The sequence below is a fragment of the Oncorhynchus tshawytscha genome, linkage group LG17, assembly GCF_018296145.1.
Source record: "Oncorhynchus tshawytscha isolate Ot180627B linkage group LG17, Otsh_v2.0, whole genome shotgun sequence".
NCBI classification, from domain to species: domain Eukaryota; kingdom Metazoa; phylum Chordata; class Actinopteri; order Salmoniformes; family Salmonidae; genus Oncorhynchus; species Oncorhynchus tshawytscha.
In genome coordinates, this window is record NC_056445.1 from 17,748,889 (window position 1) to 17,772,559 (window position 23,671).

Below are 23,671 nucleotides of genomic sequence, written 5' to 3' on the forward strand. Positions count from 1 at the left end.
CTTTTGGTTAGGATACACTGGCTATTCAGCGGCACACAGAGGTGATGTTCTATTTCATCTCTATCTCTCTCATACAAGCATACTGTGTAAAACTGAAAATGTATAAATCCTATTTAATTCCGATTATTTTCTGTATAGGTCTACGTTACATTTCAACTATATGGGCTAACATCTGTTTTGACCACACACACTGCGAAAGCAGGCATTCCTGTGGGCTGTCCTCTGATCAGTTCTGGCAGACGCTCTGATTCCAGAGTATTTCAGCAATGACATGCGGGCTGGGAACACTTGTGACAGATATGAGGAAGATATGGTCTCTATTTTAGATAACCAATATGTTGAGTGCACAGAAAGGTTATGATACAGTTTTGTCATTTTCACTGTAAAAAGTCCATTTGAGCTGTCAAAGACTTGTTTCAACGTGTTTATTTGATATGTTGATGTGCAATGAAAGACTACATAAGGTTTCCCAAGTGTACCATGCCCTGTAGCCAAGATGTCATTGATGCATGCTAAATACACTAATTGTTCATAATCATTCTACCGCATATAGTGCATGTTTTCAGTAAGATAATTGTCAGCATCTAGCGAACAATGTGCTGCATTTCTAGGCAACAGTGGTTTAGTTTTTTACAAGGGATCAACACCCAACTACATTAATGGGACGTTGTGGGACATTCTTGCCATGCGCCGCTCCCTGTAACCCAGTGCGCAGAATCATCACACTCCGCTGTCAGCGCAAGACATACTGACGGTATGGCGGCAGGATACAGCAGGAAGGATGCTACTGTCGCCCGTGATGTGTCTTTCGCCAACAGAATGTGAATGGAATATCGACGGTAAAGGGAAAGGATACCGCAATAAAGGCCTGTCTCCGTGAACTCCGAGATGGCCAGGCTCGCCGACTACTTCGTGGTGGTCGGTTACGACCTCGATAAGAGAGGTGAGTTTTGGGCTAGCTATTTTCTTAAGTGCTAGCTAGCTAATACTGGCGTATTAGCCGCGGTTCAGCCCTGGTAAACATGGGGAGGCGGAGGAAAGGGAGGCGGGGACGGGCCGGGACAAAACGGCGTCCCACAGTTGTGGGGTGTCTTATCCGGCAGGGCACTGAACTACAAATCGCGGATGTCAAAGGCCTCTCGAGATTAGCCCGCTGTCTGGTGTCATTTCAAACCACGAGGAAAGAGTTAATTTTATTTTATGTCATGCATAATTTTCATAGCCATATCTAGCTAACTAATAACTTAAGTGAACTTGCAAGCTAATTAGCTTGGTAGAGGATACTTGTTAGCTTGCTAGCTAACGACTTGTTTGGCGGCATTGGTTAGAGTAGATTTCTAGCTAATGTAGGTTTATTATACCAACTTGTTATTTAACTAAAGCGAAACCATTTTCTGTCACCTCTCGCCAAGCTAACAGGAATTACCTAGTAAAGCAAACGTCACACATTCGTGTCGAGATTTTACATGATGAGGTCGAAATTATAAGGACTAACTGGTCATTCTGAGCAGCAAAGCAAATATTTGCTTGATAAAAGCGTACTATTCTTGTGAACAACTAACGTATGTTTTAGAAATGGAAGTATTGTTGTTTTCTTTGTCTGTTTTTGTTTGTGGACTAACCTAGATGGCTTTGCCCCTCCCCAAGCCACTTGAACCAGAGCGGCCCGAACCGAGCCCAGTAGATGCTCAGTTTTCTTCCTGTTGTGTTTCGGACGCTGTGAGCGTTTGGGACCGTTATCTGACGCTCCCCCAGGTTTGTGCGGTGTCCTAGATCTGTGCGGTATAATGGCCTGTTCACCATGAAATATTGAAGCCGCCTTATTCGATGAATATATTAAGCTAGTTGGAAACTTGTAACGTCTTTTATTTATAGAATGGATTCTGTTTATGACTTATTTAGATGGAGCATGCAGAAACATCGTAGCATGACAAGTTCTCAGCGTCTAAAATCAAGCAAGAACTGGCTTGTGTACTTATTTCTTGGTTGGAAAGTTGAGGTTGGACAATGAACATTTTGATTTTCTTTGCATACATTTTAATGCATGTCTGTTTTGAAGGGGGACAATCCCTGCAAGGTTCAGCGGCAGGATGTTATAATGTGGACGTTGCACACTGCAGAATGTCTCTCCTTCCTGTATCTACCCTGCTGTTCTTGCTGCTGAATGCAGACTAGGTCTGTAAAGCATCTGGGAAGCAGACATTAAAAACCCCAAGCGCTGAGGCGATCAAGGAGAAACGAGGCCTCCGTACCCAATTAAAAAAAAACAAGACTCAGGGATGATGATTTGTCTGTAGTTGAAACCCTTTTACAGCAGCCAAATGCATAATAAATACATGCATAGTAAATCACTTGCTGCAACATATGCATCTGACATTTTATTCTTTAAAGTATGCATTTTACTTTTCAACAACACAAGCTTATTTTAGTCTTACCCCCTGTTCCTGAACACTGACTCCATACTCATTACCTAAAGTGGCTACCCACTCTTCTGTAACCAGATTGATACTACAATTTTATACTCTTTATTCTGTTAGGCTGATGCATGCTCCCAGGGGTAATGACATTGTCTTCTGACATCATTCTCACATGCCAGAGAGAGCTTGGTGCTCCCTGACATTTTGACAGAGCTGCAGCCTGCCTGTCTTGTGATGTCCTGAATGCACAGGTGTGGAGGTGTTGCTTCATCTGTGTTTTGACTGGCGTGCACACACACACACACACACACACACACACACACACACACACACACACACAGGCCTGGAATGTTTCACAACTGCTGACTGACAGTTTGGGGGTGTGAGCTCATCTGTGTTTGTAAGTTTCTTCCACAGACTTGAGTTGTTGAAACATCACCGTATTTCTAGAGAAGATTCTTCCTGGGTGATTACATCATCAACATAACATTCAGTGATGGAGAAAAGCTTTTACCTGCAAACACCCATCCTTTAATTGTATGTGACCACGCTTAGAATTAGAGTCGACAGTGTACAATGTAAATCATTCATCAGTTTAATTATTTGAAGAGGATATCCAGAGGAACAAAACCTCTCTGCACCCTGTGGGGCAGGTTTTGCTACTGTACTGTTTGCAGTCAATGTTGTGGTTGTAGGGCACGTCCCTGCCTTGATGACCACTGCCTGCAGCTCCCATTCACACCCTCCATTAGTCACTAAGGTGTCAGGTTGCCTGATAATTGTGCTCAACCCAAACTCTCATCGATCAGATAGACTTCACATGGGGAGCCAAGATGGCCGGTCTGTGGCCAGGGTGTGGTCAGCCTGACTGGGGTTTCTTGTGTAGCTCTGTTTTGACTGCTGTCCCCTTTTGTGCTGAGAACACTGTGGCGAATCAAATGCTCCGTTCGCGGTGCTCCCGGCCCAAACAGGAAATAGGAGAGCGGACCCTTGGGAGACGTGTTTAGAGCGAGAATACAGATTGTCCCTCTGTGTGTTTGTGTTCTATGAAAACTGGGAGAAGGGGGGTGGGGGTGTGTGTGTGTTCTCATGTGGGTGGGGAGTTGTCGTTAATTTTGTAGAAGCCAAGGGCCTCTTCATTTCATGATCAGCCGCAACACACACTGCTCTCCGTTCTGACCCCTTCTTTTCTACCTCCCTCCCAGGCAGCTGGAGGAGTGTTACTGTTTGTGTATGCAGAAGTGTGGGACTAGACAGAATGCACAGCAGTTGTTTTTCACCCAGGAGTGACAGCTCTGGCACTGTGAGAGAGCCTGGACCAGAGCTCAGCACTGTGCCTCTGCTCCCTTTACAAGAGCTAGAGGTAAACAGATCTATATAGAGAAGCATGAAGAATGCCACCTACTGTAATGTTGTGTCCAATTCATTATAATACAAAATACCTATCAGCGATAGGTGAGCAGCATTCTTGTCATTGACAGCCAGGAGATTCACCCACTGGTTCTTTAGGTCAGGTGCATAGATATTAGAGGTCGACCGATTTAATTGGAATGGCCGATTTAATTACGGCCGATTTCAAGTTTTCATAATCGGAAATCGGTATTTTTGGGCGCCGATTTGCCATTTTAATAAAAAAAAATTGTATTTTAATAAAAAAATGTATACCTTTTATTTAACTAGGCAAGTTAAGAACACATTCTTATTTTCAATGACGGCCTAGGAATGGTGGGTTAACTGCCTCGTTCAGGGGCAGAACAACAGATTTTCACATTGTCAGCTCGGGGGATCCAATCTTGCAACCTTACAGTTAACTAGTCCAACGCAATAACTACCTGTCTCTCTCTCGTTGCACTCCACAAGGAGACTGCCTGTTATGCGAATGCAGTAAGCCAAGGTAAGTTGCTAGCTAGCATTAAACTTATCTTATAAAAAACAATCAATCATAATCACTAGTTAACTACACATGGTTGATGATATTACTAGATATTATCTAGCGTGTCCTGCGTTGCATATAATCTGACTGAGCATACACGTATCTAAGTATCTGACTGAGCGGTGGTAGGCAGAAGCAGGCGCGTAAACATGAATTCAAACAGCACTTTTGTGCATTTTGCCAGCAGCTCTTCGTTGTGCATCAAGCATTGTGCTGTTTATGACTTCAAGCCTATCAACTCCCGAGATGAGGTTGGTGTAACCGAAGTGAAATGGCTAGCTAGTTAGCGCGCGCTAATAGCGTTTCAAACGTCACTCACTCTGAGCCTTCTAGTAGTTGTTCCCTTTGCTCTGCATGGGTAACGCTGCTTCGATGGTGGCTGTTGTCGTTGTGTTGCTGGTTCGAGCCCAGGGATGAGCGAGGAGAGGGACGGAAGCTATACTGTTACACTGGCAATACTAAAGTGCCTATAAGAACATCCAATAGTCAAAGGTTAATGAAATACAAATGGTATAGAGGGAAATAGTCCTATAATAACTACAACCTAAAAATTCTTACCTGGGTATATTGAAGACTCATGTTAAAAGGAACCACCAGCTTTCATATGTTCTCATGTTCTGAGCAAGGAACTGAAACATTAGCCTTCTTACATAGCACATATTGCACTTTTACTTTCTTCTCCAACACTTTGTTTTTGCATTATTTAAACCAAATTGAACATGTTTCATTATTTACTTGAGGCTAAATTGATTTTATTGATGTATTATATTAAGTTAAAATAAGTGTTCATTCAGTATTGTTGTAATTGTCATTATTACAAATAAATAAATAAAAATCAGCCGATTTTAATCGGTATCGGCCCTTTTGGTCCTCCAATAATCGGTATCGGTATCAGCGGTGAAAAATCATAATCGGTCGACCTCTAATAGATATGCCTACATTTTGCTGGACAATTTCAATCAGCTTTACATTTGGAGAGCGCCGGAGTGAGACTGAAACACCACAACCAATGCAGCGGAAAAGGACACGAGCGAGGGAGAAGGCGAGAGCGAGAGCTTGCCAGCACTCCTCTCTTCTCGATCTGTGGGCTACCACTTCCTCCCTGTTTCTAGAGCAGGCCAGGCTGCAGCCACTCAGGACCTCCAGAAATAGACCTCACAATCTGTCTTTCATAGGGGACGGGGGTGCTGCTGGAAGGGGGACAGAGCTGTGAGTGTGGTGTGTGTCGGAATGTTTCTACCATGGGACTCGTCATGCCATGGTAACGTTACTGTCTCCCTGTCTGTTAGGCTGTAAACAGACACTGCTTGTCTCCGTGTGGAGCTACACTGAATACTGGCTGGTCTGGTCTCTCTCAGGGCTTGCACCGGATACTTCTCTCCCTGCAGACATGATGTGACTCTGGTCCCTGCTCTGACCTGGATGTAAGCCTACTGCTCTTATAGTGAGGGACTTTTGTTTATGTCCCCGCCCCAGCCCAGGGCTGTGTGTGCGTGTGGCTGTTTCATTGCCGTCTGTCTGCTGTAATGAATGCTCCTTATTCAGGAGGCAGACGAGTGCCCCAGGGCCCTGCAGCCTGCCCTCAGTGACCCACTTCTAGAAGCTAGTGATGGGGATAAAAATTGATACAGTTACATATCGGGATATTATTTGACAATGCATCTTATTGTTTTGCAAATATCATTTTTGTGGTAGTAGGCTCCAATACTCAAGTATTTTTCCTTCATGGCTTGTACTCAATCTTCATTTTAATTAGGGAGCCAATCATGAGAATCGCAATACATATTGTATTGGCACCTAAATATCGTGATAATATTCTATCGTGAGGTCCCTGGCAATTCCCAGCCCTGCTTTGCTTTGATGGTCTTCCATGGAATTTTGAGAATTTATCCCCCTCACCCTTTTCCTCCTGCTGTTACCCCCTCAGGGCAGGACTGGGGCAATCCTGTTCCCAGTCAGCCTGGGATTAGAGGAGTAATTGTTCCAATCCCCCCCAGGGTATATCAGCGGTGGGACTAGATTATCTATGATCAAGACCACCTCCCCTTCATCATCGCCATCAAAGAAAGGAATTATAATCTGGTGTCCCACTGTGTTTCGCCTAATCCCGCACACATCTGATTGGTTGAAAGGGACAGGAAGCAATACTGATTGGTCCTGGGCCGGAAAAAGTTGATCCTGATTGGATGGTTATTTATCTCTGGTGAATGGAAGTTAAAAAAAATATATATATATATATATTATTATATATATTTTTTTACAGTTGTCAACCCCACTCCCTCCCCTCTCCCAGGGAAAGCTGTTTGATTTCTGTGTTCCAGATTATTACTGTGTGTTGTTCACCCCACCCACCTGGTTGTTTTTGGTATGCACCTGTCCTTGTAGGTCACTCCAGATAAGATTGTTTGTTAATATGCAAATGTCTGTGTTCCTCAAAGTGTGGCTCTTTTCTCTGTGTCTCTGTACCTGTCTGTCTACTAGGCAGCGCTTTCTATTAGCGCCGGCCGGCGGCTAATCAGCCGGTTACAGACGCATTTTCAGCCACCTACTTTTTCCACTTCATTGTCAGTGTCCCCAGGAATTTCTTGAAAAACACATTGCTACTCTTCTGGCACCTAATGACTGATCTGCCCCAAACTTGATATGTGGCATCTATGGACAAAGGTCTCTCGAGAGACCTTTGTCTCTAAGGCATCTTGCCTTAGAGATTCGTTATTTACCAAATTACAATGATTGCCCCAAAGGGGGCCGCTGCATCATTCGTGGGGGTCGACCTGTTGCCTTTGTATTAGTAGGCTACTTTTCATTTAAGTTTCAATTGGCTAGTCCATCAAGCCATCTGCTAGAATGAAAGATAATCATCATCTAGTGATCTCTTGATAGGATAGGTGCCTGTCAGTCACAAAGCGGGCTATGACAGGGAAATGCAGTTTTCTCTCTCGCCTCCCGGTACAATTCGTGTGCATTGTTTGTTTGGTTGTAGTCACATTTATTCACACAGGGGAGGGAGAGCGCATGATGCTCGTGAATTTGCACATCCCCGTGTAATGTAAGTGGTAACGATGAGTCGAAACCCAATTAGCCAAATTATTGTTTTCTGGCACATTAATTATCGATCACGTTTCACATAGCCAGCTATGCGGAGTCAGAATCTAATTTTATTTGTCACATGCGCCGAATACAATAGGTATCAGCTAATGTTTACTTAAGAGCCCTTTCCCAACAATGCAGAGTTAAAAAGAACAATTAGCTAAATAAAAAAAAAGGAAATTGTAACACAATGAAATCACAATAATGAGGCTATATACAAGGTGCAAGGGTACCAGGTAGCTGATGTAATATGTACATGTAGGTATGGGTAAAAGGGACTAGGCAATCAGGCCACATAATAAACTGAGTAGCAGTGTGTGTCCAGTCCAGTGAGTGTGCTTAGAGCCAGTGCAGGAGGGTCGGTGCAGAAAAAAGGGGGTCAATGCAAATAGTCTAGGCAGCCATTTGATGAACTGTTCAGCAGTCTTATGGCTTGGGGGTAGAAGCAGTTCAGGAGCCTTTTGGTCCTAGACAGTGTGACTTGGGTGGCTGGAGTCTGACAATTTTTAGGGCCTTCCTCTGATACTGCCTGTTATAGAATTCCGGCGTTAAATCGGAATTTAACCATATGTATTGAACAATTATTTTGCCCAAGTTTATGCCCAACTTTATCATAAGACATGAACAGAATTCATCAGTGATTTGTATTTCCTGCAACTTTTTGAAGGGGCAACGAGAATGTCTGTGTATGGGTGTGTACCACTTTCTGTAGCCGTTGTCTTCTGGCAGATGGAAAGGCTTTCCCAAAAAACCTTCTCAATTAAATGTTAACTAAAAAGTAGGCTATGGCTTAACTGTCAAAATATCATGATTATTTTCATCAATCCAGTGGGTATTTGGTTTGCAAACTCTACCGTCCAATGTGTGTTACAAAAACGTAGCTGAACAGCCTCTTGCTAGGTGCACACTTGAATTAAAGTGTAATTACACCTAAAAATCTACTTTTCTCAGATTTTTCACAGACCTCAAGTGGTCTCCTGTTGGACTTGCATCACATTCTGTGTGATATTGATAGGCATCCTACAGCGATTTAAAAAAAACAACAACCAAAAAACCCAACAATTTTACTGTTGAAAAGCGATACCCCAATTATGAATATAGTAATGTACACAGCAAAGGGTAAAATAATGTTTTGAGCAAAAGTTCATGGAGTAGGGCATTCAAGGAGTTGTTCTGATGGAAGTTGTGATGTCATCAGCCTCCTGCCTTGATTGTGGAACAGTATAGGAACAAAAGAGGAAAGGCCCACCCCCACCACTTGTGCTATGTCATAACTTACCTGGACCACCTATTTTTTGAAATGTGCCTTTTTAAGTGAATCTGGTGTTTAAATGAGACTGAAGTGACATTGGCTTGAATCTAATCGAATCAAACTTTATTTGTTACATGTGCCGAATACAACAAGTGTAGACTACCGTGAAATGCTTACTTACAAGCCCTTAACCCACAGTGCAGTTCAAGAAGAGTTAGTTGAGGTAATTTGTACATGTAGGTGGGGGTGAAGTGAATACGCATAGATAACAAACAGCAAGTAGCAGCGGTGTACAGAAGGGAGGGTGTGTCAATGTAAATTGTCCGGTGTCAATTTTACTAATTGTTCAGCAGTCTAGTGGCTTGGGTGTAGACTTGGCGCTCCGGTACTTGTCGTGCGGTAGCAGAGAAAAGTCTATGACTTGCGTGACTGGAGTCTCTGACAATTTTATGGATTTTCCTCTGACACCGCCTATTATATATGTCCTGGATGGCAGGAAGCTTGGCCCCAGTGATGTACTGGGCCGTTTGCACTACCCTCTGTAGTGCCTTATGGTCAGATGCAGAGCAGTTGCCATACCAGGCGGTGACGCAACCAGTCAGGATGTTCTCGATGGTGCAGCTGTAGAACCTTTAGAGGATCTTGGGACCCATGCCAAATCTTTTCATCTAGATTGTGCCTTTTTAGATTTCGAGACAATTGACTACTAACAAATAGTCTTTCACTTCTCTCATTGACTTCCCAAATCCCGGCCGGTCTGCTTGGTCTGTTTCGCAAGCGTTCCCGGAGGTCTCGCGTTGTTGCGCCTCTGGGTTTAGAAACTCTATGGCTATATCATCCACTGCCTCTTTCCTGTGTCGGCCAGCTGAAGAGCAAATGTAACAGCGTGACGTTTTGACACCTTGGAGATAGACTCCTAAGTTCTGGGTGTGGTGGATGGTGTGGGGTTAGGACGATACTTTTAGATGGGATAGCTACTGGGATGGCCATGGGAGGTAGACACTAGTACCTGGGGAGCTGGTTAAGGGGAAGACGGGCATAGGGGAAGCGGTAGTGATGGAGGAAAAAATTGATAGTTACATATCGCAATATTGTTATGGATGCCATATCGTGCCCTTGGTCACCACAAACGACATCACATCGTAGATCTTAATACAATAGAATTGTGAGAATTGCAATCCATATCGTATTGGCACCTATTTAGTGATAATATTGTATCGTGAGGTCCCTGGCAATTCCCAGCCCTAGTGAGTGAATCTACTATCCCTCAGTTTACTTGCTCTAAGTGAAGTGAAGGGACAGGGTTTTTGATAAGTTTGATTGCTGTAAATCTATTGTTTTAATTTCCTGAGCTACCCACCCCTGTCCCACTCAGAGGAGATCATTGGGAGAGTACTGCATGGTCAGTAAGCCATAGGCCTTCTGTCTGTTGTGGTCCATCTCCATGGTCAATGCCCTGTGTAACAGCTCTCCTCATAGTCTCTCTGTTAAACAAGACCGCACCAACAAATATTCAAATGTATTAAACTTCAAAGAGAGATTGAACAACCCTCTCGTCACTTTTTCAAAATACCTCGGTATAGGGTGTCTATGTACGGTATACCACCCTATCCTAGTTGATGATCCCTGCTCTAGAAGTCATTGACCACTACAGGCCTCAAAACTGTAGGCTATTCTATTAGCATAGCATTGCGCTAACATGCTGAAGAGTGCCACTGATTAAAGTTGGAGATATTTGGGTCCTTTCCCCCTAGTCTGTCTGCATACAGCTGTGATGTGAATGTGATAGGTGACAAACTACTAAACTAGAGTTGCCAACGTAACAGACTGTGTGCTACCTGGCCAAGAGTGTGAGTAGTGCAATGTGTGTGTGTCATGCTCCACAAGGAATGTGACGCTTATGAACTGTTGTAAGATTAGTTCTCCTTGACCCCTTAACCTGACCCCGTCCAAGATAAGTTAAAGCCAAAACACTCTTTCTAGACCAGGGCTCTAAGGGCTTTGAGACAGGGCAGGTAGATACTGTAGGCTGCTGTATATGCATACCGGTAATGTAGAAAAGACAGGGGCTCAAATGGAGAAGTCTGATACAGAACAGGCACTTAGCTGTCAGACTTTTTGTAATATCAAACTAATTTCACAGTGCTAAGATTCACTGGAAAGTTCACCTGTGTGTGTGTGTGTGTGGTCATGGCTAGAAAGTAGTAGAGTAGGAGGAGAAGACCTCTGAGACGAGCGCAAAGGAAGTGAGTTATGTTTATCAGTCGACCATATTTGGAAGCAAATAGTGACCTTGACTGTTTTGCTGCAAAACAAAAAGGGAAATGTGATCAAGTCTTCGCTTTAACATCTCTCTTGTCTGAATGGTACCATATTCTCTATGTAGTGCACTGCTTTTTGACCAGGACGTGCATTTCGGGTAGCCTACATAGGGTGCCATTTGGGACACAACCTCTCTCTGAATTTAGTATTTCCTCTCCTTGAAAGCCTGCATTTTTGTTTTTGAAGGGGGGGGGGTGTAAGTTTAGCAGGAAGGATGTGAGGTTTTTTTTTTTTTTTGCACAAAGAAAATGACCCCCACGGTCACCATGGCGACAATCACCATGGCGATGGCGGTTTCCCCCTTCTGGTCTGTCTGCAAGCCAGTGTTGGTTGCTACTGGAGATCACTTTAAATGGATTGGGTTTATCTTTCTTTGCATAGTGAAGTTTTTCCCCTGGTGTCTTCTATTTCTAAATTCAGTTAATGACAAAAAAAAAATGATATTTGGATCCTATTGATTTATTTATTGCCATACTCTCCAGTGACCAGTCACATTGTGCATCTCACCCAATGTCTGAACCAAGAAGAGGGCTAGGTTTGGGCCTGCACTGCTGCTTTTAATTAGAGAGAGTGACTCACCCGCACCCTCATTCATATTACACCGCTGGCTGGCTGGCTCACACGTTAAAGAGAGGACTGTGTCAGAGTGGGTGTGGTGATGGGCTTGAAAATGATATAATTTTGTGTTATGTGTGTTGAGTAGGTTTATGGCCTGTATACTGTGTGCGAGGGAGAAAGAGTGCGTTGTGCATCGGGGCTGTAATGGATCCACTTTTCCGGTCATGTGTGGTTTGGCCTCAGAAGCCTGAAAAATGCAGAGCTGCACAGTGCAGTAACCATGGCACGCGAACCTTGTTGGTGTCCTGACGTCTTTTTTTTTTATCAGGTAGAAACATACTTGATCATGTTGGAACTATGAAGATTAGATCAAGATAATGATCTATGTGCTAAGGATCTATGTGCTAAGGATATGATGTAATGTGATGGCAGGTCCCAGAGCAGCTCCGCTCGTCACCATGCAGACACACACACCGTCTGCTAATTTATCCTGTGAGTTGCAGTAACCATGGTAACCAGCTGTCATGTCATGGTGGTTTGGAGACGAAAGCGAGAAGCTGTGGTTGTGGTCTGTTCTGATGCCAAGAACACAACACACACACAGGGCTGTTATCAGTCTGCCTTCAAATCTAATTGGTCACACACATTTTGTAGATGTTATTGTGGGTGTAGCAAAATGGTTATGTTCCTAGCTCCTATGGTGCAGTAATACCCTTGACTGTCCATCCAAGACCATATGATAATTTTCAGTCTACAGCCAGTCACTATTCCAACTGCCTATCCTCCAAGATGGGCTCCCGAGTGGCGCAGCAGTCTAAGGCACTGCATCTCAGGTTTGACTCCAGGCTGTATCACAACCGGCCGTGATTGGGAGTACCATAGGGCGGCCCACAATTGGCTGGGTTTGGCCTAGAGGTCGACGATTATGATTTTTCAACGCCGACACTGATTATTGGGGGACAAAAAGGCCGATACTGATTAATTGGCCGATTTTAAAATGTATATATACACATTTTTAAAATAATGACAATTGCAACAATACTGAATGAACAATGAACACCTATTTTAACTTAATATAATACATATGGGCTTTTGCATGGGTGTTCTTAAGGTGATTCCACAGGTTGGTGGTATTTTTGGATTTAGCCGTTGCTGACCCCATGCTTACATCTTTATCACAAATAAGACACCTTGCTTTCCCTGGTGCCAATTCCATGTCATTGTCCTACACTGCTTTTCTCTGCCATCTGTAAAACACACAAACAGCTCTTAAGTGACAATGATACTGAAGAGTCTGCTTAGGAGACAAATACTCTCAACTGTTTGAATAAAAATAGAGTTTACCTGTGATGAATATATGCAGGAAATCCTATTTTAATAATGGACATGGTAAGAATTGACTACCAAAGTGCGAGTCATAATTCCCATGACACCTTCTAGCAAAATCTGAAAAGCGGTTTCTTCATTTATTCCATAGGATATTTTTTAGATTAACATAAAATAAGGTCTGTGTTTCGTGTAGGCTTACACCACTTGCCTTTTTTTTTTTTATAACTGTGTAGATATCCATAGGACAAGGTAACTCTGATCAATATTGGCTAAATATAAGCGAAGATCATTTTTTTTTGTAGAGTGGATTTCTGAAAATATTTTGACAAACGTTACCTTATCCTAGTGAGATTTACACGAGTATCAAAACGCTGAGGCGGTTTAAGCATGCACGAAACACAGACTTTATTTGAAGTAGATCAAGACATTCTCTATGGAAGACATGAACGGTAAAATAACGAAGGAACCCCTTTCAAGTTCAGCCGCAAGTTATTACAGGAATTTTAACGCCTCGACTATTTCTCTCTAAACCATATACCTTTGACTATTACGAGCCTGCTGCTGCCTACCACCCCTTAGTCAGACTGCTCTATCAAATATCAAATCATAGACTTAACTATAATAAACACACAGAAATACGAGCCTTAGTTTCCAGATTTGACCTATCACCTCGAAAACAAAACCTTTATTCCGTTACGTATTTTATCTAACGTGTGGCATCCATGAGTCTAAATATTCCTGTTACATTGCACAACCTTCAATGTTATGTCATAATTACGTAAAATTCGGGCAAATTAGTTCGCAAAGAGCCAGGTGGCCCAAACTGTTGCATATACCCTGACTCTGCGTGCAATGAACGCAAGAGAAGTGACACAATTTCACCTGGTTAATATTGCCTGCTAACCTGGATTTCTTTTAGCTAAATATGCAGGTTTAAAAATATATAATTGTGTATTGATTTTAAGAAAGGCATTGATGATTGTTTTTTATAAGATAAGTTTAATGCTAGCTAGCAACTTACCTTGGCTTACTGCATTCGCGTAACAGGCAGGCTACTCGTGGAGTGCAATGTAATCAGGTGTTAGAGCATTGGACTAGTTAACTAAGGTTGCAAGATTGGATCCCCCGAGCTGACACGGTAAACATCTGTCTTTCTGCCTCGTTCCTAGGCCGTCATTGAAAATAAGAATGTGTTCTTAACTGACTTGCCTAGTTAAACAAATATTAAATAAAGGTGTAAAAAAATAAAAATTTGGCAAAATCGGCGCCCAAAAATACCAATATCCGATTGTTATGAAAACCTGAAATCTGCCCTAATTAATCGGCCATTCCGGTTAATCGGTCGACCTCTAGTTTGGCCAGTGTAGGCCGTCATTGTAAATAAGAGATTGTTCTTAACTGACTTGCCTAGTTAAATAAAACATAAAAAGATCACTCTGTTTCAGTCACTGGCTCTATGGTCATTTTAAGGCAGGGTTTCCCAAACTCAGTCCTAGCCCCCCTCCCCCAACTCATCATAAAGCTTTGATTATTTGAAGCAGCTGTGTGGTGCTAGGGCTAAAACCAAAACCTGCACTTGGGGGGGCGGGCAGGAAGCAGGACCGAGTTTGGGGAAACCCTGATCTAAGTCCCCCCATCTCAGCAAGTTGTCAGCATAGGACCCCTCCCCACTTAAACTCTGACCCTGCGTCACCGGTTTCTTACCTTTCTCCACCTACAGTGGGGAGAACAAGTATTTGATACACTGTAAGTAGGAAAACCTGCAAAATCGGCAAAGCATGTAGAGTTCGGTAATTTATCATAGGTACACTTCAACTGTGAGAGACGGAATCTAAAACAAAAATCCAGAAAATCACATTGTATGATTTTTAAGTAATTAATTTTCATTTTATTGCATGACATAAGTATTTGATATATCAGAAAAGCAGAACTTAATATTTGGTACAGAAACCTTTGTAAGCAATTACAGAGATCATATGTTTCCTGTAGTTCTTGACCAGGTTTGCACACACTGCAGCAGGGATTTTGGCCCACTCCTCCATACAGACTTTCTCCAGATCCTTCAGGTTTTGGGGCTGTCGCTGGGCAATACGGACTTTCGGCTCCCTCCAAAGATTTTCTATTGGGTTCAGGTCTGGAGACTGGCTAGGCCACTCCAGGACCTTGAGATGCTTCTTACGGAGCCACTCATTAGTTGCCCTGGCTGTGTGTTTCGGGTCGTTGTCATGCTGGAAGATCCAGCCACGACCCATCTTCAATGCTCTTACTGGGGGAAGAAGGTTGTTGGCTAAGATCTCGTGATACATGGCCCCATCCATCCTCCCCTCAATACGGTGCATTCGTCCTGTCCCCTTTGCAGAAAAGCATCCCCAAAGAATGATGTTTCCACCTCCATGCTTCACGGTTGGGATGGTGTTCTTGGGGTTGTACTCATCCTTCTTCTTCCTCCAAACACGGCGAGTGGCGTTTAGACCAAAAATATATATTTTTGTCTCATCAGACCACATGACCTTCTCCCATTCCTCCTCTGGATCATCCAGATGGTCATTGGCAAACTTCAGATGGGCCTGGATATGCGCTGGCTTGAGCAGGGGGACCTTGTGTGCGCTGCAGGATTTTAATCCATGACAGCGTAGTGCGTTACTAATGGTTTTCTTAGAGACTGTGGTCCCAGCTCTCTTCAGGTCATTGACCAGGTCCTGCCGTGTAGTTCTGGGCTGATCCCTCACCTTCCTCATGATCATTGATGCGCCACGAGGTGAGATCTTGCATGGAGCCCTAGACCGAGGGTGATTGACCGTCATCTTGAACTTCTTCCATTTTCTAATAATTGCGCCAACAGTTGTTGCCTTCTCACCAAGCTGCTTGCCTATTGTCCTCTAGCCCATCCCAGCCTTGTGCAGGTCTACAATTTTATCCCTGATGTCCTTACACAGCTCCCTGGTCGTGGCCATTGTGGAGAGGTTGGAGTCTGTTTGATTGAGTGTGTGGACAGGTGTCTTTTTATATAGGTAACGAGTTCAAACAGGTGAGGTTAATACAGGTAATGAGTGGAGAACAGGAGGGCATCTTAAAGAAAACCGAACAGGTCTGTGAGAGCCAGAATTCTTACTGGTTGGTAGGTGATCAAATACTTATGTCATGCAATAAAATGCTAATTAATTACTTAAATCATACAATGTGATTTTCTTGTTTTTCATTTTAGATTCCGTCTCTCAGTTGAAGTGTACCTATGATAAAAAATTACAGACCTCTACATGCTTTGTAAGTAGGAAACACTGCTGATTTTGCAGGTTATCAAATACTTGTTCTCCCCACTGTATCTACCCCACTCCCTTCCTCGCTTTCTCCACCTCCAGTAGTTTTTACCCAACAGCAGGTCCTGCTGATAGTAGTGTGTCTGACATTCCCTCACGCTGCCCAGCTCAGTTCACATTCCAGTCACGCTCCAGTCTGAATGCTCTGCAAGGAAACCCTTCTCTTACATCAGACTCTGTTACTTCGTCACCCAGGAGACAACTATAGTCTACCTAACTGTCCAGGTTGGCCCAGACTCACTCTGCTGAGGTTTCACAGTTGATAAGCTCACATAGTTGTACCTGAGCCAAGACAATCAGGGTCTCTCACCGTATCTAATTTAGGCCCAAGAGCCCAGTTTTGAGAGTTCCCGCCTGTAACTGACCTGATTCAATGAATCAACTGGGCTTTTATGATTAGTGGAATCAGGTGTGTCAGTGCAATGCTGGAACAAAATCCTGCACAGTCCCTGTGGGTCCCCTGGAGTTAGGACCATGATTGAGAACTCTGGTTACTATGGTCTCTATAAGGGTGAGGTCTAAAGAACTTAGAACTATGGTCAGGGCTGCTACCAACACGTCAGTTGTCTAGTGGCTACTTCTACCTGATGCTAGAGGAAGCACTAGAATACTGTCTAGTGGCTACTTCTACCTTGTGATGCTAGAGGAAGCACTAGAATACTGTCTAGTGGCTACTTCTACCTTGTGATGCTAGGGGAAGCACTACAATACTGTGTGAGACATATCCTCTTCTCTGGAAGAGCAGAACCACCCGGTCAACACCTAACATCCGCTAACTTTCTCACCTTGTGACAATTGACCAAAATAAGCATCACCTGCTCATAGTTTCACTTCACCTCCACCGTGTCACACTTAGTGTGTCACTGGGCCTCTCGCAGGGGGGGACCTACTGATCAATGGCCTGCGAACCTCACTCATGCAAATACCTGTGTGTTAAAAGTTTACCAGGTATAGGCCTAACTTTAATTTTGACATGCCGCTGCTAACTGCCTCTCCAGAACTGGAGCTATGATTCATATTTCATATCATAATATTTTAGTTTTTGTTTGCAGGTAACACCCTCTACTGTAAATGTTGATAGTACCTCCAGGGCCTGAGGCCTAGGGCCTGTTCTTTTCCCATCAAACAACTCTAAATGGCTCAACTTTCACCTACAGGGAGAATTAACTAAGGATTATGCAAGGGCTCCAGCTTGTGCCACCGCTCACCAAAAATGTAGGTTTTGAGAATAACAGTTGCAAAATCATAGGTGAATGCCAAAACCAATAGCAACAGCCACTGTAAAGCGGGTAATCTGTAGTTGCTGCATCCATTTTTTGATTAATAAATGAATGATATATTATGTCCCATTGATTCTTGAAGAATTTAACTTATAAAAGCCTCATAAGCTAAGTTAAACTGTTGTACCCGATCAGAACCCCAAATATAAGCTTGTTTTACGCCAATGTTTGTAAACAAAGTAAAACACTATATAGCATCAACATGGTTGTAACTATAATTTTGATATCACAGATGGTCAGTCCTTGCATCCGTTTCTCTGTCTATGAATTTGAGAGCGGTTACATTCCTTCAGCCCCATGCCGCAACTTTTTACCAGAACATTTTGTTTCAACTGCTGATTGTCACTAAGGCAAACGGTAATGTTTAATCATTTATCTGACCATGTCATTGAGTCTGTTTGACCTGTATAGTGACTGGATGCCAACCCAGTGCCCACTCGGTCTTGCCCGTCCTAATGCCAGCTGGTCATACGGTTGCTGGGTGCATTCCCCATGGCCATGGGGTGTGCCAGCCAGAGCTGACTGGTGGGTCATGAGTTGCTCTAGTACCCGGTGCCACCCTGTGCTGGCCAAGCCTGGTACACCTCTGTAGCACAGACCTTTCTAGGGACCAGGTCCCTTTGAATGTTATAAACTTTCAGACAGTTGCCTGCCTATTCTGTTTCCTGGTTATGTACGTTGCACCGAATTATGGTGTGCTGTTTGTCTGCCATTTGTTCGCTTGCTGACTACACTGTGTTTTAGGGACCACCCATCTGGGCATCTGACTGCCGCCATTTTTGTTAATGTCTACACTCCTCTTTCTATTCTGGTTGGAGCCAGTTTTCGCTGTTCTGTGAAAGGAGTAGTACACAGCGTTGTACGAGATCTTCAGTTTCTTGGCAATTTTCATGGAATAGCCTTCATTTCTCAGAAAAAGAATAGAATGACGAGTTTCAGAGGAAACATTCTTTGTTTCTGGCCATTTTGAGCCTGTAATCAAACCCACAAATGCTGATGCTCCAGATACACAATTAGTCTGAAGAAGGACAGTTTTATTGCTTCTTTAATCAGAACAACAGTATTCAGCTGTGCTAACATAATTGCCAAAGGGGTTTCTAATGATCAATTAGCCTTTTTTTAAATGATAAACTTGGATTAGCTAACACAATGTGCCACTGGAACACAGGAGTGATGGTTGCTGATAATGGGTCTCTGTACGCCTATTTAGATATTCCATTAAAAAATCAGCCGTTTCCAGCTACAATAGTCATTTACAACATTAACAATGTCCACACTGTATTTCTGTTCAATTTGATGTTATTTTATTATTTATTTTAATGGACAAAAAGTGTGCTTTTCTTTCAACAACAAGGACATTTTTAAGTGACCCCAAACTTTTGAATGGTCGTTTATATTGTCATGGTAATCTTCATTACATTGCAGGCTTCTAGGCTCTGTTGTCCAGTACACAGAGACTATTGTTATGACAACCATGTTTATTTGAGCAGTGGTTTGTTTTTGTTGTTCTAAAGTGAAAAGGCCTGTTTTTTTTGTTTTTTTTGTAGTAGAAGTGAAGGAGCCAGTTACTTGACTGTTGTAAAGTGTTTAAAAGCGGTGATATCCAACAGAGACAGAACCAGCAGCAGAGAGGAGATCCATTAGCAATACCTCTGAAACACTATAAGCATCCCTAAACGCCCTTGTGTGTGTTGTCCTCCATGCCATGTATTAAAGGAAATCCTAAGAGCCTGTTCTATTTCGCTGACTCGGCAACCTAAATATCTTGGAAATCAAGAATCTTGGAATGGATCCTGGGAATGTTGGAACCGGAATGAGACTTCAGTATTCCCCCATCAGTACTCAGGGAGTCAAGGAAAGTCTGCTTGAGTATCCCTTCCAGATCACCAGATGACTGACTGAGCACACAGCCGCTGACAATTCATCACATGGATCTGAGCTCTCCTCTGTTTGTTAGGAGTCTCTGATAGGCTGAGGGAGAGTGGGGGAGGGAAAGAAGAAGATGGAGGGTATGATGGAAAGGAGGAGGAGAGAGAGACTGGAAGGGATGGGTAGGATGACTCTGGTCACTGACGGTGTGAGTGTAGGAATGTGTGCTACTGACTAACAGTGCATTTTCCACCAGACACTGTGTCGGCAGGAGAATTTTTAGGGAGCCCCAGTCATTTTAAATTGTGAACATATAGTCAGCTTAACAATATGCAAACAATGTGTGAGTTTAGCTATTCTCTGCTTCAGATGTACAATGACAAGGGCGCATTGCACATGCCCATAATGCCACTAATGCCATCATACTGTGGGCCTATGGCTGACAGCCCTGACTATTAAATTGCTATCACAGGAGGTTGGTGGCACCTTAATTGGAGAGGACGGTCTCGTGGTAATGCCTGGACCGGAATAGGTGGAATGTTATCAATTACATCAAACGCATAGTTTGCAGGTGTTTGCCATTACATTTGCTCCATTCTCCCCTCAGCAGCATGTTGTAACTCCCCCTCTAGGGGAAATGACTGTCCTCCCCTAAAATGACCAGCCCTATCTAACTAGCTAGTAGACTACTCTCTCCCTTTCTGACAGCTGGAGAGGCAAATCTGTTCACCCTCCTCCATGCCTGTTATCTACACATGCATTTGGAGCATGTGTTTTTAATTTACTATGATAAATACATCAAGATAACAAGCTAAAATGAAGTTAGCTAGCTGATGATATTTATCTTAGCCATACAGCATGTCAGGTTGGCTAGCTAGCTAGCCCTAAACACAGGGGCCTGCTGTAGCCAGCTAGCTACTAAGTGACATTCTGCTATTAGCCCGAAAAGCGCTTAAAAAAACACATTTCACAGAATGATGGTGTGCTGTTTGTCTGCTATTTGTTCGCTTGCTGACTACACTGTGTTTTAGGGACCACCCATCTGGGCTTCTGACTGCTGCCGTTTTTGTCCGTTTTGCAAATTACAGCCTCAACTTTGTTCAGAGGTGCTAAGTACTCTCAGCCGGCAAACACTAGCGTTGTGTCCGTGCCTTAATTAAGGCAGACTCCTTCCCTCAGCTCTGCTTGGTGATATCACCTTTACCAGATGCAGGATGTCCTGCAGCCTGGCTTTGTACTCAGTGCCATAAACCAGCACTCCTATCTCCACTATATAGCCAAGTTAACGTTACTCATTGTGTATTTTTTTCAGTGTTTAAATGTTTTTTAATTTTTTTTTAATGGGGTGTAGATCAGCTTTAATATTGCAGATTGTGGCTTTATTCCTTTGGTTACTATTTTTCTACTATTTCTCTTGTTTCTCTACATTGTTGGGAAGGGCCCCTAAGTAATCATTTCACTGTTAGTCTACACCTGTTGTTTACGAAGCATGTGACAAATACAATTTTGATTTAACATTTTACTATATCCACACCAATCACTGCCCAAGGCTGATAACATAGCTCAACCTAGTGGCAGAGGAATCACTCTGCCAGGGTGTATACCTGACTGGATCTGTTATGGTAACTGTCGTCTTTTGTGAAACATTATTAAAGGTCATTTTAGGTTACTGTAAGTTTGTGGTGGTGTTATCATTGAATTTATTTATAACAGTTAAGGTGGTTTGTATGGAGGATAAATGTTACTACTGGGCCCAGTGACTCTAGTTCCACTGAAGATTTACCCTGGTGTTTTACAAAAAATCCTCAGACTTGTTTCCACCTCCAGATTACTGTGGTGTTTTACCAAAAACAGCCCTGCTCCTGGGACTCACTGGGCCAAAAACAGCCCTGCTCCTGGGACTCACTGGGCCAAAAACAGCCCTGCTCCTGGGACTCACTGGGCCAAAAACAGCCCTGCTCCTGGGACTCACTGGGCCAAAAACAGCCCTGCTCCTGGGACTCACTGGGCCATGGCCTCAGTGGACGTGCTCTGACTTTGGGCCAGGAAGCCCTAGCTATGTAAACACAATTTCCCTAGTATAACATCAGGATGTCTGCATTAGTGTAACACTGGTGTTGCAGTCAAAAAGCAGCACCATCAAAATTCTGCCTACGTACTACGTTACGATTAACTCATGTTGCGCTGGGCAATATATAAATGCAAGTATTTTTTTCCCTCATTTTTATAAATGCTAATGTCCATTTGTTCACGTTGTGTTTTTGGTCTGGTCTCATCTCCTTCTGCTGTGACTGTGCGCCTTCCCATTTACACACCAAGCCCCTTCCCCACACACCAAGCCCCTCCCCATGCCACTCACAACAACAAAGATGAAAGATCCTCTGACAACAAGGCTATTTGCATTTGTGATCCTCCACTGGCTGTTTGCATTTGAGGTTTTGTCAAACAGAATCGGTCATATGGACACAAACACATTGAGACACTTTTTAAATGTATTTTTTATTTAAGGGGTGTATCAGCTTAATATTGCGGAAAGAATATTGGTTCCATCAATGTAATTGTATGCATCATTTCCAATCCCCCATATATTTTTTGGTAGATAAATATATCCATATATATATATGCATGTGTGTATGGATATATTTATCTACCAAAAAATATATGGGGGATTGGAAATGATGCAGACAATTACATTGATGGAACCAATATTCTTTCCGCAATATTAAGCTGATACATATATATATGGGGCGGTAGCCAGAAGGTTGCGAGTTCAAACCCCCGAGCTGACAAGGTACAAATCTGTCGTTCTGCCCCTGAACAGGCAGTTAACCCACTGTTCCCAGGCCGTCATTGAAAAATAAGAATGTGTTCTTAACTGACTTGCCTGGTTAAATAAAGGTAAAAAAATATATATATACACACACACATACATACTTTAAAAAATAATATACCTTTATTATTCCCCGCAAACCCTACCACCGATCCCCCAATTGGAGTAAACTAATAAACACTTCGGCTTTTACCTTCAATTTATACACATTTTACAGACAGTCTATTTTACAGTAGTTGTTTTTAGTCCTTCCTCTATTTCTGATGTCCATCCAGTTTGATTTCTGTTTGTAACTGTGCTATTTCACAAAAGTTCTGAACCTATATACATTTTTACAGACCCCGTATGATTTACATGTTTTATCTTGCTATTAGTCCAACCCTTCAGCTCCATTCAACCTCTCCCATCGATCTCTCAACATCATCCATTTTGGATTTCTATTTGCCATATATTTTTCAACTGTTCTATGATGCTCCACAAACGAATTGAAGCTTTCTATTCTCATAGATTCTACAGATTGTACATTAAAAATACACATTTTTACTTAAATAATTATTATATTATTGATTGATTGACTATGGCTTTTCAAATCACCCAGTATTGCGATCTGCAGCGGTAGTTCTAGGCAAATGTTGCAATTCTTCAGCCATTCCTGGACCTGTGACCAAAAACGAGCTACATATGGACAATGCCAAAATATATTATCTAATGACTGCCTCCTTACAGCAGAATCTGCAGAGCTGGGAAGATTGTATCCCCCATATACATAACATTCTATTAGTTGCAAGAATTTTGTATAGTAATTTAAATTGAAAAATGTGACGTTTTGCATCCGGTGGTGTTTTGCGTATCAATTCGTAAACCATGTGCCATGGAATGGGTACATCGAAAATCTCTTCCCAACTATTTTGCAATTTATATGGCACAGCTGTCAGTTTTTTGGTCCTTAAATGAAATTGGTATATGTTTTTATTTATCACACTTTTCTTTAACCATTTATGCTCTTTAATACAGGGCCGACATACAAGTTCTTACTTTTTTCCCCTTCTACTTGCCTCTTCCATTTTTGCGGTAATGCTTCAATTAATTGGTTGTAATTTTGGGTAGAGCAGACATTTCCAAATGTCTGTGTTAGCTGCATGTGTGACAACTCCACCAGTCCTATTTATGATATCATTCACAAAAATTATACCTTTCTTAAACATTTACTCTATTTTTATTTTTGATCAATTAGTATGTTTGAATTTTACCACAATATTTGTTGTCTTTTCAGGTGGATTAAACAGAAATTGCAACCAACTTTCTAAGGCTTGTTTAAAAATAAAGATATTTTGGAGATTATTTCCTTTTCAAACAACTGAAAGTGGGCCGGTGTAATCTGAATAAAGGGGAAAGGCCCTTCTTGAACATAGGATGAGACATTCGTAACAATTTACTAGAGAACCAGTTTGGATTTAAGTATAACTTTTGTATG

At 42.6% G+C, this 23,671-nt stretch overlaps 1 protein-coding gene across 10 annotated transcripts in view; it reads left to right on the forward strand.

The window, feature by feature from the left end:
- The first annotated feature begins 694 nt into the window (after window positions 1-694).
- The window catches only part of sbf1 (SET binding factor 1), an 81,164-nt gene continuing 58,187 nt past the window's right edge, over window positions 695-23,671 (forward strand). For all 10 annotated transcript variants that reach the window (XM_042300311.1, XM_042300315.1, XM_042300312.1 and 7 more), the window contains exon 1: window positions 695-943. In XM_042300311.1, coding sequence (XP_042156245.1) covers window positions 889-943 — 55 coding nt within the window. In that variant the 5' untranslated portion in view covers window positions 695-888. The remainder of the gene's footprint in view (window positions 944-23,671) is intronic.